General features: G+C 41.7%; 1 protein-coding gene across 1 annotated transcript; it reads left to right on the top strand.

Annotated features, from left to right (window-relative positions):
• The first annotated feature begins 6,840 nt into the window (after window positions 1-6,840).
• Window positions 6,841-7,950, top strand: LOC114535492 (ATP-dependent DNA helicase Q1-like). The gene is made up of 2 exons (XM_028556793.1): window positions 6,841-7,403; window positions 7,659-7,950. Exons 1-2 carry the CDS (start codon window positions 6,841-6,843, stop codon window positions 7,948-7,950), a joined length of 855 nt encoding a protein of 284 aa, XP_028412594.1.
• The last annotated feature ends 7,258 nt before the right edge of the window (window positions 7,951-15,208 follow it).

A 15,208-nucleotide genomic window follows, 5' to 3' on the forward strand; every position in this document is an offset into this window, starting at 1 on the left:
CCAGCGTGGTCTTCATAGGTTAGGAGGATTGCTTGTTTTTGGAGGCTCCTGGGAAGTACAATTCGATTTCCACGAAGTAGTACACCATTTGTACCGGATAACTTGTCCGATATGCTTTGGAATGGTTTGGGTAGTAGCTGGAGTTGTTGGTTGCCAATGCCTGGTTGATTTGGCATATTTCTTGGTCCTCTAGGGAAACTTGTCTAATTTCTTCTGTGTCCATAGCACATGTTGTCATTTGTTTCAGCAGGTTGCAGACATATTGGTCAGCACATGATTCCATATTACTGCGTGTTGTAGTTGGTAGTGGGAGTCTTGACAATGGATCCGCAAATATATGTATCACTACCTTTTGATAAAGACCTTTAAATATTTGACCGGCGTTGTAGACACATTGGCTGAGGTCTTGCGAATGACCAAAGCATGCATGGAGGATCCCTTCGGCGTTGGGTTGCAAGTTTAATTGAACACTCACGGTGTATTTACAGCTTCTTGCTGCCCTCTTCGGGTCCACCATAGATACTGGCGCTGAATTTCACTCCTCTTAAGAGGGTCGGACTCACGTTCATCGACGGGGCACTTAGAGTTTCTGATGAACCGTTGTATCCACGCTCGGACGCGAAGGACCTCACATAGGTTGTGCGCTTCGTGGAGGTCATTCATTCTACTGCCATCTGTCGCTGTCACTTTTCCAATAATTTTCTTCACAACTTTCGCCTCGGTGTTTGATATTTGAGAGGATTCAATAACTACTGGCGCAGGCCAGTTATTGGGGTTGCTTAGCCATTCTGGACCGTTTACCCACATGTCATTGTTGACTGTACTTCCACCGCGACTGCCGATGTCCGCGGGGTTCTCCTTTGTCGGTATGTAATGCCATTGAATTTGATTGTGATCCTGAATTTTCTTGACGCGATTCGCCACAAACTGTCAGTATTCTCCACTTCCATTTATCCAATGAAGAGCAACGGTGGAGTCACTCCAACAACGGGTTTCTATCTTGTCACAGCTGCTGATAGCCCTTTCGACATTTGACACAAGATTGGCTGCCATGTGCGCTGCGACTAGCTCAAGGCGAGGTATGGTCAGGTTTTGCTTGGCCAAGCAAGATTTTAACTTCGCTTGGGGTTTTGCCAATCGTATGAAGTAAATTCACCAACGCGTAAGAGCTTTCGGCGGCAGAGTCTATCAATGCCCTACACATAACACCATTTACTTTTACAACTACCACAGGAAATATTCTGTCATCTCGCACCCTTTGTCATCAACTTTTCTTCATTCCCGGATCTCTTATCACATATAGATGAGTGATGGCGTTTTGAACAATGTTGGCAGGATGACTTGCTGGGGCAATCTGCTGCTCGGTGCCTTAATTTCCTGTTTTTCTGCCGAAGATTTGGCAAGTTCAGCTTGCATTTGCATCTTTTTCTCATGCAACTTAACTTCAAATCTTAACTGTTCCTCTTGCGTTACAAACTGCTTTGCCTTATCCGCATTGGTCAGCAATTTTTCGAGTCGCATTGATTGTGGCCTCGTCGGCCATGCCAAACTTCGCGTCAATCTTAGTGAATAACATTATTATCCAGTTATGTTCTGAGCTCAATGGGCTCTCATTGCATGAGGCCTGGTTACCAGGGCATTGTTGTGTTAATGTTTTGTTTAACTTGTATGATCGTTTCTCATCATTCGTGAGTGAGAACGCAATAAATATATATATTATAATTAACGGTTGTCTCGTGAAATGGACCGATTCCTATCTATGATGAGAAACTAAAGAAACGCTACACAACAAAATCACAAGTGAAAATCACAATTATCATCGGAAAATCGTAAGTGAAATCTTCCCGCCAATTTACATCTAATGAATATTTGGCCCAAATATCAAGCGGAAATTCAAAACGAACTATATTATCCCTCGAACCTTATACAAAGGAACCACTGTACCACTTGACACATATAATAATGCCAAAGTACAAATGCCCATTCCCTGAATGCACCTACAAAACAGAAAACATCGAAGACAGCCTTGCAGCAGTCCTACTATCAGTGCACTCTTCAGGGACACATACCACATCAGCAACCCAGCCACAAACCCCCACAACAACAGCAAGAGTTGAGACAGTACGTCGCCCCACGGTAACTGCTGGAGGATAGAGTGAAGACCGGGTTTACTTCCTCACCCGCTGGAAAGATTATGTTGAGGCAACCAAGATTGAAGGTAAAAATTTAATCATCCAATTACTAGAATGCTGTGACGAACAACTACGAAAAGATCTAACACAGAATGCTGGCGGTTCCCTCACCGACAAGTCAGCTGACGACATATTAGCAGCAATAAAAAAACTGGCTGTGTGGGAAGAAAACACCATGGTCGCTCGGGTCCAACTTCACAACATGCGACAGGATAGAGATGAATCGATTCGCAGCTTTGGTGCCCGACTTCAAGGTCAAGCTGGTGTCTGTAAATTTAATATCAGATGTCAAAATTGCAACAGTGATGTCAATTATACAGAGCAAATCATCCGGGACATAGTCACCCGAGGCCTTGTGGACAGCGAAATCCAACTGGACTTACTCGGCAATAGAAATCAGGACATGACCCAATTTGTGGAAGCGAAAGAGGCAGGCAAAATATCCGCTGGACGTCTACTTGAAACCCAAGGCGTTAACTCTTCCCGCAGTCAATACCACCGCAACAAGCAAGATGATCTCAAAACCCGTAAACTTGAGAACAGAGAGAACAAGGAGGATATTTGCAATTATTGTGGTAAATCCGGTCATGGAAAGAATGCACCACCGAGAGTCCGAAAAACCCAGCTGTCCTGCCTATGTAAAAACATGTGACCACTGTAGTCGCCAAAATCACTTTGCATCAGTATGCCGCAGTATATCAAAATCACCCAATCGCAACACACCTGCAGCCGAAGCCGAAGGAGCCATATTCGACAGCTTATGCACCACAACCAACACCACCAGCAAAAACAATCAACCCTCCATCACCCTGGATCATCATTTGTACCACAATCTTAATGATCGTTGGGTTCGCAAGCCGTCCAAGCCACAACCCTTCAGGACTGTAACAGCTTCAACCCACCCCGAAGACTACAAAAACCTTGGCTTCCAACCCAGCACCACCCAAGTCAAGCCAACACAAATATCGGTCATGGCTGATACTGGTTGCCAAAGCTGCCTTGCAAGCTTGGAGGCCATCCAACGACTGGGTCTCAAGAAACAAGACCTAATCCCAGTCACCATGAAAATGTATGCTGCCAACAAAAATCCTTGGCGCAGTCATCCTCCAATTCTCTGGACATTCAAGATCAGGAAAAATCCTCGAAACTCGTCAAATCACATATGTCACCAAGGAATCTGACAAGATCTTCCTAAGTCGAGAAGCCTGTGCAGCACTCGGTCTAATTACAGAGAACTTCCCCACTATTGGTGAAGCTATAAATCAAGTACAGACCGCAAACCAACAACAGATCCCACCACCATCGATCGCCCCAAGTCAGCACAACCACCTTAATACACCCTGTGACTGCCCACGCCGCCAGTTGCCACCACCAACACCCACCCAACAGAACAAAACAGCAAACGCCTGGAAGAGTGGCTCCTCGATTACTATCGATCAAGCACGTTCAACACTTGCGAACACCAACCACTACCACTGATGGAAGGCAAACCAATGCGTCTGATGATAGATCCCAATGCCGAACCAAAAGCCCACCATACACCCATCCCTGTTGGTAGACTTCCAAGCCTTAAATCTCCATGCTACCAGGGAAACCCACCACACGCAAAGCCCTTTTCACCAGGTACGCTCTATCCCAGGTGGCAAAAAGAAAATCGTATTTGACTGCTGGAATGGATACCACAGTGTCCCCTTGCACGAAGATGATCGTCATCTCACTACATTCATCACTCCCTGGGGATGGTATCGATATAGAACAACACCACAAGGTTATATCGCAACCGGTGATGGCTACTCCAGACGATTCGATGAGATAGTATCGCATATCCCGGACAAAACCAAAGTGATCGACGATACCCTCCTATTGGCTGACACTTTGACCGACAGCTTTTACCAGGCAGTGAATTGGCTAAACATCTGCGGACACCAAGGGATCACACTGAACCCTGACAAATTCGTCTTTGGCAAGGACAACGTTGAATTCGCAGGCTTTGAGATCACACCGACAAATGTTTGTCCCTGCAAGAGGTACCTTGATGCCATTCGAGACTTCCCGACACCTGCCACCATCACGGACATACACTCTTGGTTTGGCCTAGTGAACCAGGTGTCCTATGCCTTTGCTGCCTCTACCCGCATGCTCCCATTCCGTGAAACACTTAAACCAGGGAAACCTTTCATCTGGAATGAAGAACTGAACCAATTATTCAACGAGTCCAAATCCATCATCATCAACGAGATTGAAGAAGGTGTTCGAATCTTTGACAAGTCTAAACCAACATGCCTCGCCACAGACTGGTCAAAGACCGGCATCGGATTTTGGCTGTTTCAGAAGCTCTGTACCTGCCCATCCTCACACTCGTTCTGCTGTCCCATAGGGTGGAAAACAACCCTCCAGGCGTAAAACACAAAGCTGCTGATGCCATATCACGCCACCCCTCTGGCACCACCAACCCCGAAAAACTGCCATTGTCAGACGACATAGCATCTGCTAGTGACCTTACCACCCCACTTGAGACGAACTTGTATCAACACACAATCTTAAATAGACTATGCTGCGCCGATCCCAACTCAGCCACCAACGGCCCCAGCATCAACGACGCACTCACTTCTACTGCCTCGTCCGCTTTACAAGCCGTTGTCGTCACATGGGAAAAGGTACAACTGGCAACCGCCAGTGACCCAGACATGCATACGCTTGCTTCCATCATTGAGTCCGGATTCCCTAAGCTTCGCCAGGAATGACCACCTAGACTGCAAGATTACTTCCAATTCCACGAACACTTACACACTGTTGATGGTGTAATACTCTACAAGGACCGTGTGGTGATACCTCTACCCCAGTGAACTGATATCTTGGCGACACTACACTCAGCACACCAGGGAACAACATCCATGATGGCCCGAGCGGAATCCTCCGCCTTCTGGCCTGGGATCACCCCCGCCATCAAAGCGACCCGCCAAACTTGCAACCACTGCAACCGCATGGCACCATCCCAACCAAGTGCCCCCCCCAACTCCACCTATGCCACCAGACTATCCATTCCAACGCATTTGTGCCGATTTTTTCCACTACAAAGGCGTGAACTATCTGGTAATTGTGGATAGATACTCAAACTGGCCCATCATTGAACATGCCCACGAAGGATCTAAAGGCCTCATCAACTGCCTCCGACAAACCTTCACCACGTTCGGCATTCCTGACGAATGTGCCTCTGATGGTGGCCCCAAATTCTCCTCCTCAGCCACACGTCAGTTCTTACAAGATTGGGGAGTACACCATCGGCTCTCCTTGGTGGCCTACCCACACTCTAATTGTCGGGCTGAAATTGGCGTCAAGACCGTGAAACGCCTTATCACCGATAATACCAATCCCAATGGTGACCTGAATACCAACAACTTGCAATGCGCCATCCTCCAGTACAGGAACACACCTGATCCTGAAACAAAATTATTGCCGGCCCAATGCATCTTCGGCTGCCCCATTAAAGATTTTATACCCATCCTTCCCGGACGTTATCGGCCCCACCCTACCTGGCAAGACACCCTCGACACCAGAGAGGAAGCACTACGGAATAGACACATGCGAACCACGGAAAAATGGACGGAACACACAAAGAGACTCCCACCCCTCATCGTCGGGGACCGGGTACGGATTCAAAACCAAACTGGCCCATACCCAACTAAATGGGACAAAACAGGTCTGGTAATTGAAGTGCGGTTTGATCAGTATGTCATACGGGTTGATGGTTCTGGCCGCATCATGCTTCGCAACCGTAAATTCCTACGAAAATACCTCCCTGTGCAAAAGCCACAGCCACGCCATACCATCATCGAAGACCTATACAAGCTGGTGAAACCCCAACCCACCACCCTCATGCAACCACCCTCCCCAACCCCTCACACAGATCCCCTCAACCAACCCCACTCGCAACAAATGAACCCCCCAGATCAAACCAAATATCAGCATACACCCAACCAAGATTCACCGACGGTTGACCATCCACAAACAACACCCACTACACCAACCTCACCCACACCCATTAACCCACCAGCTACAAGAAATATGAAGAAACCACCACTTGCACTCCGGAGACTGCAAGACTTCAACAAGAAAGACCTTCTTGAATAGAAGGTGAATGATAGCCACAGACACAGACATATTGACTATCGAACTGAACATTTATCAGTCTTTATCAACCCTCCATAAACATTTGCTAAAGACTTGGGGGGAGATAGTGAATAACATTATTATCCAGTTATGTTCTGAACTCAATGGGCTCTCATTGCATGAGGCCTGGTTACCAGGGCATTGTTGTGTTAATGTTTTGTTTAACTTGTATGGTCGTTTCTCATCATTCGTGAGCGAGAACGCAATAAATATTATAATTAACGGTCGTCTCGTGAAATGGACCGATTCCTATCTAAATCTCGTCACTCCAACTGTTTATCGCGCTTTGTTCCTCTTTCTCGGCTATTTTGATTGCCTCGAGAATCAACCTCGTTCCCAGGGCCAATTTCAAAAGAGGGGGAAAGGGGAAATTGGCCCTGGCATCGGCCGGTCACGTGTTTTCAGAACACCCACGTATAGTGTGTGTTCTAAATTAACATAAATTAAACATATGAATAATTAGCGAAAGACATTCAATATGGCGTATTATTCTGATGAAGTAGGGTTCCTTGAACTTTTCAAGAGAGTGCAAGTTTGCCAACAGCGGAGAAATTTTCCTTCTATAAATTTTAAACCTTTGCAAATGAAATGCCTGGAGTATTTGCTTAAAGGATGTGATGTTATTGGCGTACTCCCGACAGGTTTTGGGAAATCTATGCTTTTCCATCTGTTGCCAGATCTAATTCCCGTAAAATCACGAAAAAATATAGTAATTGTGATTTGTCCTCTAAACTCTATTGTGGAAGACCAGCTGAGGGTGCTGAGTGCAATAAATATTTCCGCTGGGGTCATACAATTTGCCATTAACGAGCGGAAACCGGCTGAAGACTTGTTCACGGAAGGTAGTGAAAATCGCAAAATTCACTTGAAGGAAACGCTGATGGATATAGAACAAGAAATAGTAAATGGCAATACTTCCATTGTATTTGCACACCCGGAAGCCCTGTTGAAATCTAAAGGAAGGGAACTGATGGGAAGTAAAGTGTTTCAAGAGAACGTTGTTGGTTGTGTAATAGATGAGGCTCATTGTGTCGAGTTATGGTATGTAATTGTAAGTCGTTCCTTCAGCATTTAACTCTAGTGTGATGTTTGACCCAATCATGCATACTTGCACGTATTGCATTAAGAATTAGTTGCAAAACGCTTTCTGACGTTTTCTTGATTAAAATATCTTCTGGTGTTGGTGATTGAGGTAAATTCAATCATATATTATTTTGTTTGTTATAAGTTTATAATAGGAGGTAATGTTTATTCAGCCATGGTTAGTCGCTGATGTTGTACTAATGAATATTTTAGGGGGAAAGAGTTTAGAAAAGATTTTGGTGAACTGTCTATTTTAAAAGCATTTTTCCCTAATGTTCCAACCCTGGCTTTAACAGCTACAGCCCCACCTCATTTATTAAATGATTTAAAACACAAACTCCAATTGAAAAAAGACTGCAAGATTGTTACAGTAAACCCAAACAGAGAGAACATATATCTTGGAAAGAAAGTACGTTCAAGTGATCACAAAAAGTTTGAAAGTTATAATGAAATTCTGGGACCTGTTGCAAAGGAACTATTGATTAAAAAGAAAACTACCCAATGACAATTATCTATATGAAACTGAAATACTGTGCACATGCCTACCGATTGTTTGAAAGAATTCTGCAAGATGAACAGTATGTGAATGGATGTGAAGAACCTATGGCAAGACTTTTTGCCCAGTTTCATTCTCCCCAAACAAGTCGAATGAAAAGGGAATTAATTGAAGAAATAAAGAAAAAGGACTCAAGGGTCAGGGTACTGTTTGCAACATCAGCACTTGGTATGGGTGTTGATGCCCCATATGTTGCTCAAGTGATTCACATATCCCCTCCAAGTACTTTAGAAAGTTACATGCAAGAGATTGGTCGTGCTGGTCGTACTGGTATTCAGTCATATGCAACATTATATTACAACAATTCTGACATTGGAAGTCATAAAAAGCATATTCAAGACTCAATGAAGAGCTACTGCAAGTCAAGAGAAGTCAGCTTCTAGAATATTTTGGATTTACTACACCACGGCAAGAAAATTGTTGCTCTGTATGTAATGAGGAGTATACAAATACTGTTGTCAGCTTAGAAGTTTCTAAAGTGAGGCGTCTACAAGGTGATGGTACTGTTTTGGTGAGCCTGATCCATAGTGTCTTGTCCAACTATCAGTCTGAAGAAAAATCAGAGTGTTTGTTAATTCCTTCAATGTTAATTGATGAATACCTAGCTGAAAGGGTTGTGATGCAAATTGAGTACATTGAATTGGAATCGGACCTCCTTAACAATTTTGGCATATGGGATGAAGTATGTTCTTCCAAGATATTCTCTATCGTAAATGAGCACACTTGTTTAATCAAGTGATGTCACTATAAGGTATTAGATGATATGTATGTGCCATTACATTGGTGTAGCAAGCCTGATGATTTTGTCCTGCTATGCAAATGTCAAGTCATTATAATTATTCATTTCTGTAGAAATTCATTGTTTTCACACAATCAATGAACAACAAGATATTAGCATAGGATGACCTAATGTCCGGCTGGCTGCTACTGTATCAACAGAAATTGCTCATGTTCAAACAATTTCGTTGAATAGTTGTTCCAAACAAGTTTACTTAGAACTTCAGATGACTCTTTACCTAACACTTTTGTCATAATCACATATTCTTTTACTTCACAGAGAGTTATTACCATTTCTTAAACCTGCATAAAGGGTACTCAATTTCAAAGAACAACTCAATTTGGAAATTCAGTTTTGTGCTTATCTAGCCATTTATGAAATTCGACTACATTCAAGTACTTTAATGGACTCTTCTTAATGTTTGGAAAACTGTCATGATGCCTTTCTGGAACATGATTAAAAGGATCCAATTGCACAATCTCATTTACCATCTCTTTTTCATCCTTTAGGGAGTCACGGGTTGTATGCTTTACAGACTTTGCATGGATATGTAGAGAGGCATCAAACTGCTCTACAAGAAGATGTATACCAGAACTTGCCTTACAAACTTTGCTTATTGAAGCCATGGTTTTGTTTGGGCCCATTCTTTGGACAATACACTTGCCAATTCGATTTGAAATTTCTCGGGCCTAGTCATCTTCAATATTATTCCCGATGCCCCCTCTCCAGTTCGAAAAAAATCCCCATTTAAACTCTTCTGAGAGACGAGGTGTAAGCATGCATTCAATTTGAGATATACTAACGAACATTTCAACCGCGTATTTGGAATATGATCCCATCGATTTGAAAACTGATAACAAGAGCTTTTGGTTGATCAAATTACGGTGACCATCGCCTTCCGCTGAAGTGTCTTTCATTTGCATGATCAGAACAGCCAAAAAAATACAGGAAAGAGCATAGTTTTTTACATAGTCATCTGCACCATCGCAATCATCAGCATCAACTTTCTGTAAAACATATTTGTCGACAAATTTTCCGAAAGCATCATCAAAATATTCTTTCTTTGACGATACGCTGCCATGTACAATATTGTCGGGAAATTGATGTGATGATGGTTTATCAGAGAAGTTGTTCATCCCGAAAAAATTTAACGCAGCAGAAACAATGTACGCTCTACCCATGCTGAGAAATAATTCTTCACTTCCTTCAAAAGAGTCGAGAACTTTGGAAGCGGTTGCATTTTTCCTGTTATACTTCTCTCTAAAGTATTTAAGAGTGCCTACTTGATTTACAGAATCAGACTTGTAAAGAAATGAATAGGAGTACTGTAGGAGCGATGCTTTAGTGTGCCACATGACCGGTTTAAAGGGCGAGCAATGTTCGAAACGATCAGAGGGTGTGTGTGATCCAGCCAGTAAGTCTTTCGCTCCTGCAAACCTTACTCGAGTTAACTGATCACCTGCAAATGCTATCTTCATCTCGCGCATTGGGTCATCGATCGTATCTCGTCTATGAGCATCAGTCTGGCCAGGTGCTGCAGAACCAGAAGGAACAGGTGGATTATCCATCACTGGCATTTCATTAAGCATTCCGGCTTTAAAATAGATTTCTGCAATCCACTTTTCGTAAGTCCTCAAAATCGTTGCGCAATCTTCATACTTCGCTTCGTTGGCATTTATGATAGGTAAGCTTACTATAGTTGACTTTCTTGACATTTCTTTAGTATAATCATGAGGAATATGCGTTGGAATCACAGGTTTCAAGAACTTGAACGAAGGGAAAAAATCAAGGATAATCCGACCAACAAGGACCTTAGCACATTCTGCATATTTCTTCATTTCATTTATGTTCAATGAAAATTTGCTTCTTGGAAATTCCTTTATGTTTCCCATTGGCTTGTCATTTGGCAAATGTTTGAAACTCACCCTATTTTCAATTAGGTTACTCGCAAACAAATGTAAGTCTTCATTCTGAATCTCCTTTCTCATATGTCCTTTTAGAATCTTCAAATCCCAATTGTCGCCAGTGCCTCTGAAAACCTTTCCTTCTTTGACTTTCTCAACAACAACATCTGAGAAGTGACCTCCTACTAGACTGAGAAGCATTTCCCTCCTCCCAGGAGACAAGCACACGCCAAGCTTATTCAGCCTTTCTTGAAGCTAAGAACAATGAAATGAATAAAATATTTGTACTTTTCATAAGTCAGCTTTGTCCCAAAACCTATGAGTTGGATTATAAAAGTGAATATATTTATGCACATCATGTTTGTTGATATACTTGGTCTTCTGGCTTTGAAAGGTGAATAGCACTGTCTGCTGGAATGTGATTTTTGAAGCCTTCAATTGCAGGGCAATAATTTTTTAAGCCATGATTTATCATAACATAAAACTAGGGTACCAGCAAAGTAGGGTGAATATAAGCCATTTTAATCTTTTTGTGTATGTTTCATGTTTCTTAACAATCAATCAACAACGAAAGTGTGGACTACATGTAACTTAATGCTGACACTTTGCTAGCAATCATGACTAACATGAAGTAATTATTTTATGATTTCTGTGTGATCATTTCTATTCTTATATACATACATAAAATACTGCTACTGTGACTTTAAATCAAGCTTTGCAAACCTAACTTGGTTAAAATGGTATTTTAGAAAAAATAGAGAAGCCTTTGAAATTTTCATCATGATTGTTTATCTGACAAACTGAAGGGTAATTGTGTTGTTTATTTCATTACAAATATATATTCTCAAACTGCCATGTGGCTCAGAAATTATTATTGTTTTGTAAAACATTTGTATTAGGAGGACATGTCACCCTTTTTAACAGATACAAATTTCCAACTTCTACTTAACGTTTTACGCAGAATATGTTTCCAAAATTGTCCGTCTATAGGGGTTTATTGGTACCTGTTTGCTACATCCACCCTCAATGATTAGTAAAGTTATCATTCGCTTTACATAAGTAAGTTCATGCCATCTCTCATTCATAAGAACAGAGTACAAAAAGGCATATTTCACTCGCAGTCCAAGTTCCATATCTTCGAAACTATCAACGTTATCAGCTACTGCGCTCATCAATTCCACTAGGAAAGGTTGGTTTGTTTTCAGTTCCTCCCAGATATTGTTGAAATCGAAATCTCTTAAGCTTGCGAAATCTTTGCCATACAAAACGGATCCATTTGAACGCTTACACAGTTTTGCACAAGATTGTCGTACGTCTTTACATAGCAGCTTTTTCATGGCACTCAAAACATTTGGACAATGTTCTTTTAAAATAGTTGCCAGCACAGAAGCATCCCTGCTGCTTAACGCTTGGGTTATCATTTGTTGTTGCCTTTCCGTCAATAATAATACCGCTTGCGTGTCTAATTTAAATGAGCCATCTGCTTCCGAAGCTGGCTTCGGCAAGAGAGCTAGTTGTTGCGTTCTAAATTGTGGATCTAAAGGCGATAGGTCCTTCATTGGTTCAGTGCCATCAGCTCTTTCGAAAAGCACTTTCGGTAGTTTTGAACTTGCAGTTATTTGATGAGAACGCTTAGCGAGTCGTTGAGATGGCGATTGCTCTATGCATCGTTTCACAGAGAATTCATCTAGCGGCTTTTCTTGCAATGACTGAGCCTTTCTAATAAAGGCTTCCATCTTATCCATGAACGTTATGCATTGCCGACACAACACTTGCGAGTTATTTTTATCATCAGAAATAGCTATACCACAAAGTTTTTGTACTTTAGCACACAAATCTTTAGACGAACCAGCTTTCCCGAATATCCGCACCATATGACGTCTTGCTGGACAGCTACCACAAAGAAAGCAAGCTGGATTTCTAACTGAAATTTTAGTCGGTGTGACGTTTGTAACATGAGATTCCGCCATGGCGCCATCATAAAATAATTTTAATTATTTTGCGCTGGTTCAACTTTGCATAAATTAACAATACTTGCAAGCCAATCAGAAGCCATAATCGACCGGCCGATGCCAGGGCCAATTTCCCCTTTCCCCCTCTTTTGAAATTGGCCCTGGGAACGAGGTTGCTCGAGAATGAGTTTGCATTTCGATGTTTCGTTAGCGGTATTTTGTAATGTAACGCTTCGAGATGTCGTTTTATAGCAGATAACAGATTCCGATCTTTCTGCGGCTAAACTTAACTGAGTTAGGCGTGTCTCCAAGTCCGTCGCTGCCTTGGTCTTCACGTCTATGTGCAATGTATTCGCGGCTTGTTTCTTTTTTTTTTAACTGGCGGTACAGTATCCTGTCAGGTGCCACATGTTGAGAATATTTGTCCTCGACAAGTTCCAGGTTAACAATAATAAAGATATTTAATAAAGTTCAATCGCACGTCTCACAATAATCACAAGTCTCACACACACTCTTTCACCATCGTGGTCACAGTCACACTAACACGTTTGATTGGATTCAAATAACTAACCTAATTTCCCCACAATTAACCGCTACTCAAATTACTTAATTAATGTCTGTCAGTCTCCAACACAGTGCAGTTTCTCTATAAACTATATTAAAAGAGTTTTATACAGGCTTTTCCAATTATGATACATTAAGGCATTTTATGACTATCTTAGCCCTGCATGTGAAAGGTTACAATATATTGGATCTTCTGCCTCGTACCCAGGCGCTTATTTAAAATTAGGCTTTTTAATATATTAAGCTTAAATGAAGTACTTGGCAAAGCGTAAAGCGCGAAGGTGTTCATGGGAAGATTGCGCCCTGGGGAGCGCCTGGCAGATCTTGTATTCCGTCATGGCGGATGACGTAGTAAACACAAAAATGAGCATAAAGTTATTCAAACAATCTATAGTGTAACATTCCATATGGACCACATGTTATATAATTTAGACAACAAGAATAAATAACAGAAAATACTGTATCATACCATACATTCATTTATTCATTATTACTTAAAAACATAGGAACATAGGTGAACGAATACATACTTGAAACGTGAGTACGTTTACTTTTTGGCAGGCCCGCACTTTTCGACTTTGGCGTCAAGTCGTGTTTTAAGCTTTGACCTTGTGAAGCATCCGGCGATGAGGGTCGTTGAAAATTGCATGCAATACGTCGTGCTGATCGACGAGCAGCTCTTGGTTCGTCTGTGGATCATTAAAAATAATCAGAGAGGTGAAAATGTAGACATAGAAGGTTAATAAAAGGTGCTGTATATCACAACAATCCAGCAGCTTGTCGAATTTTTCATACCTTGAAGATTTAATCTATCCAAAACATTGTCGACCTCTTCAAATGATGACATATTGCTGCTTCAGGGCATCAGATAAAAATATTTACCACTTCTCACATGGCGAATGAATGTTTATTGTAATGAAGGAGATATTATTTTGTGAATAAAAGCGAATAAAAGCGGAAAAAGTTGCGAAACGACGTGAATTTAGATGATTTGCAAGAAATCGACTTTTATTGCAAGAAATCGAACAAGATCTGCCAGGCGCTCCCCAGGGCGCAATCTTCCCATGAACACCTTCGCGCTTTACGCTTTGCTAAGTACTTCATTTAAGCTTAATATATTAAAAAGCCTAATTTTAAATAAGCGCCTGGGTACGAGGCAGTTGGATCTTGGAATACTACAATGCCACCAGAAAACTGAGAAAAATGTGGACCAAGCAGGACATTATCACCAGAGGAGGAGTTATTCTTGTGCCTTGTGAGATTTAGATTGGGTTTACTCGAGAAGGACTTGGCAAACAGGTTTAACGTATCCCCAACCCAAGTATCAAGAATTTGGCCTGGCTTGCTTTTTAAACCGACGTTTACGGTCCTTTCAAATTTGGCCTTCTCAAAGTTATATAAAGGAAACCTCACCACCAAGTTTCAGGGAGAGTTATTCATACACAAAGGTCATAATTGACTGCACAGAGTTATTCATTGAAACACCTTCTCAACCAAGAAGCCAAAGTGCAACCTTTTCAACATGCAAACACCACAACACTGGTAAAGGCCTAATACGTCTGACAAACAATTGACAAATAATTGTGGAATCTTAAATGATGAGAATCAGGTGATGAAGTGATGGCAGATAGAGGCTTTGAAATTGATCTACCGCCAGCTGTGTCCTTGAATATTCCACCTTTTCTTGGTGAGCAAGCACAGTTTTCAAAACAAGATGAGATTAAAACAAGGAGAATTGCTGAACACAGAATACATGTTGAAAGGGCTATCCAAAGAATTAAAAGCTTTCGCATTCTCCACCATCACTTGCCAATTTCTATGGCTTCAGACTTTAACAAAATCTGTGTTATTTGTTCATATTTAACTCAGGCCATTAATTCAACTGCATGAAGAATGAATTCTATGTTATATGACAGTCTCTAGACTGTTCAGTGTTTTTCCTAATTATTCAACTTAATTAAGTATATACAGATACTATTGTGTCTACCATTTAAACTATGTTCAGTGAA

The sequence above is a fragment of the Dendronephthya gigantea genome, unplaced genomic scaffold (assembly GCF_004324835.1).
Source record: "Dendronephthya gigantea isolate DGI-Jeju-01 unplaced genomic scaffold, DenGig_1.0 000119F, whole genome shotgun sequence".
Classification (NCBI taxonomy): domain Eukaryota; kingdom Metazoa; phylum Cnidaria; class Anthozoa; order Malacalcyonacea; family Nephtheidae; genus Dendronephthya; species Dendronephthya gigantea.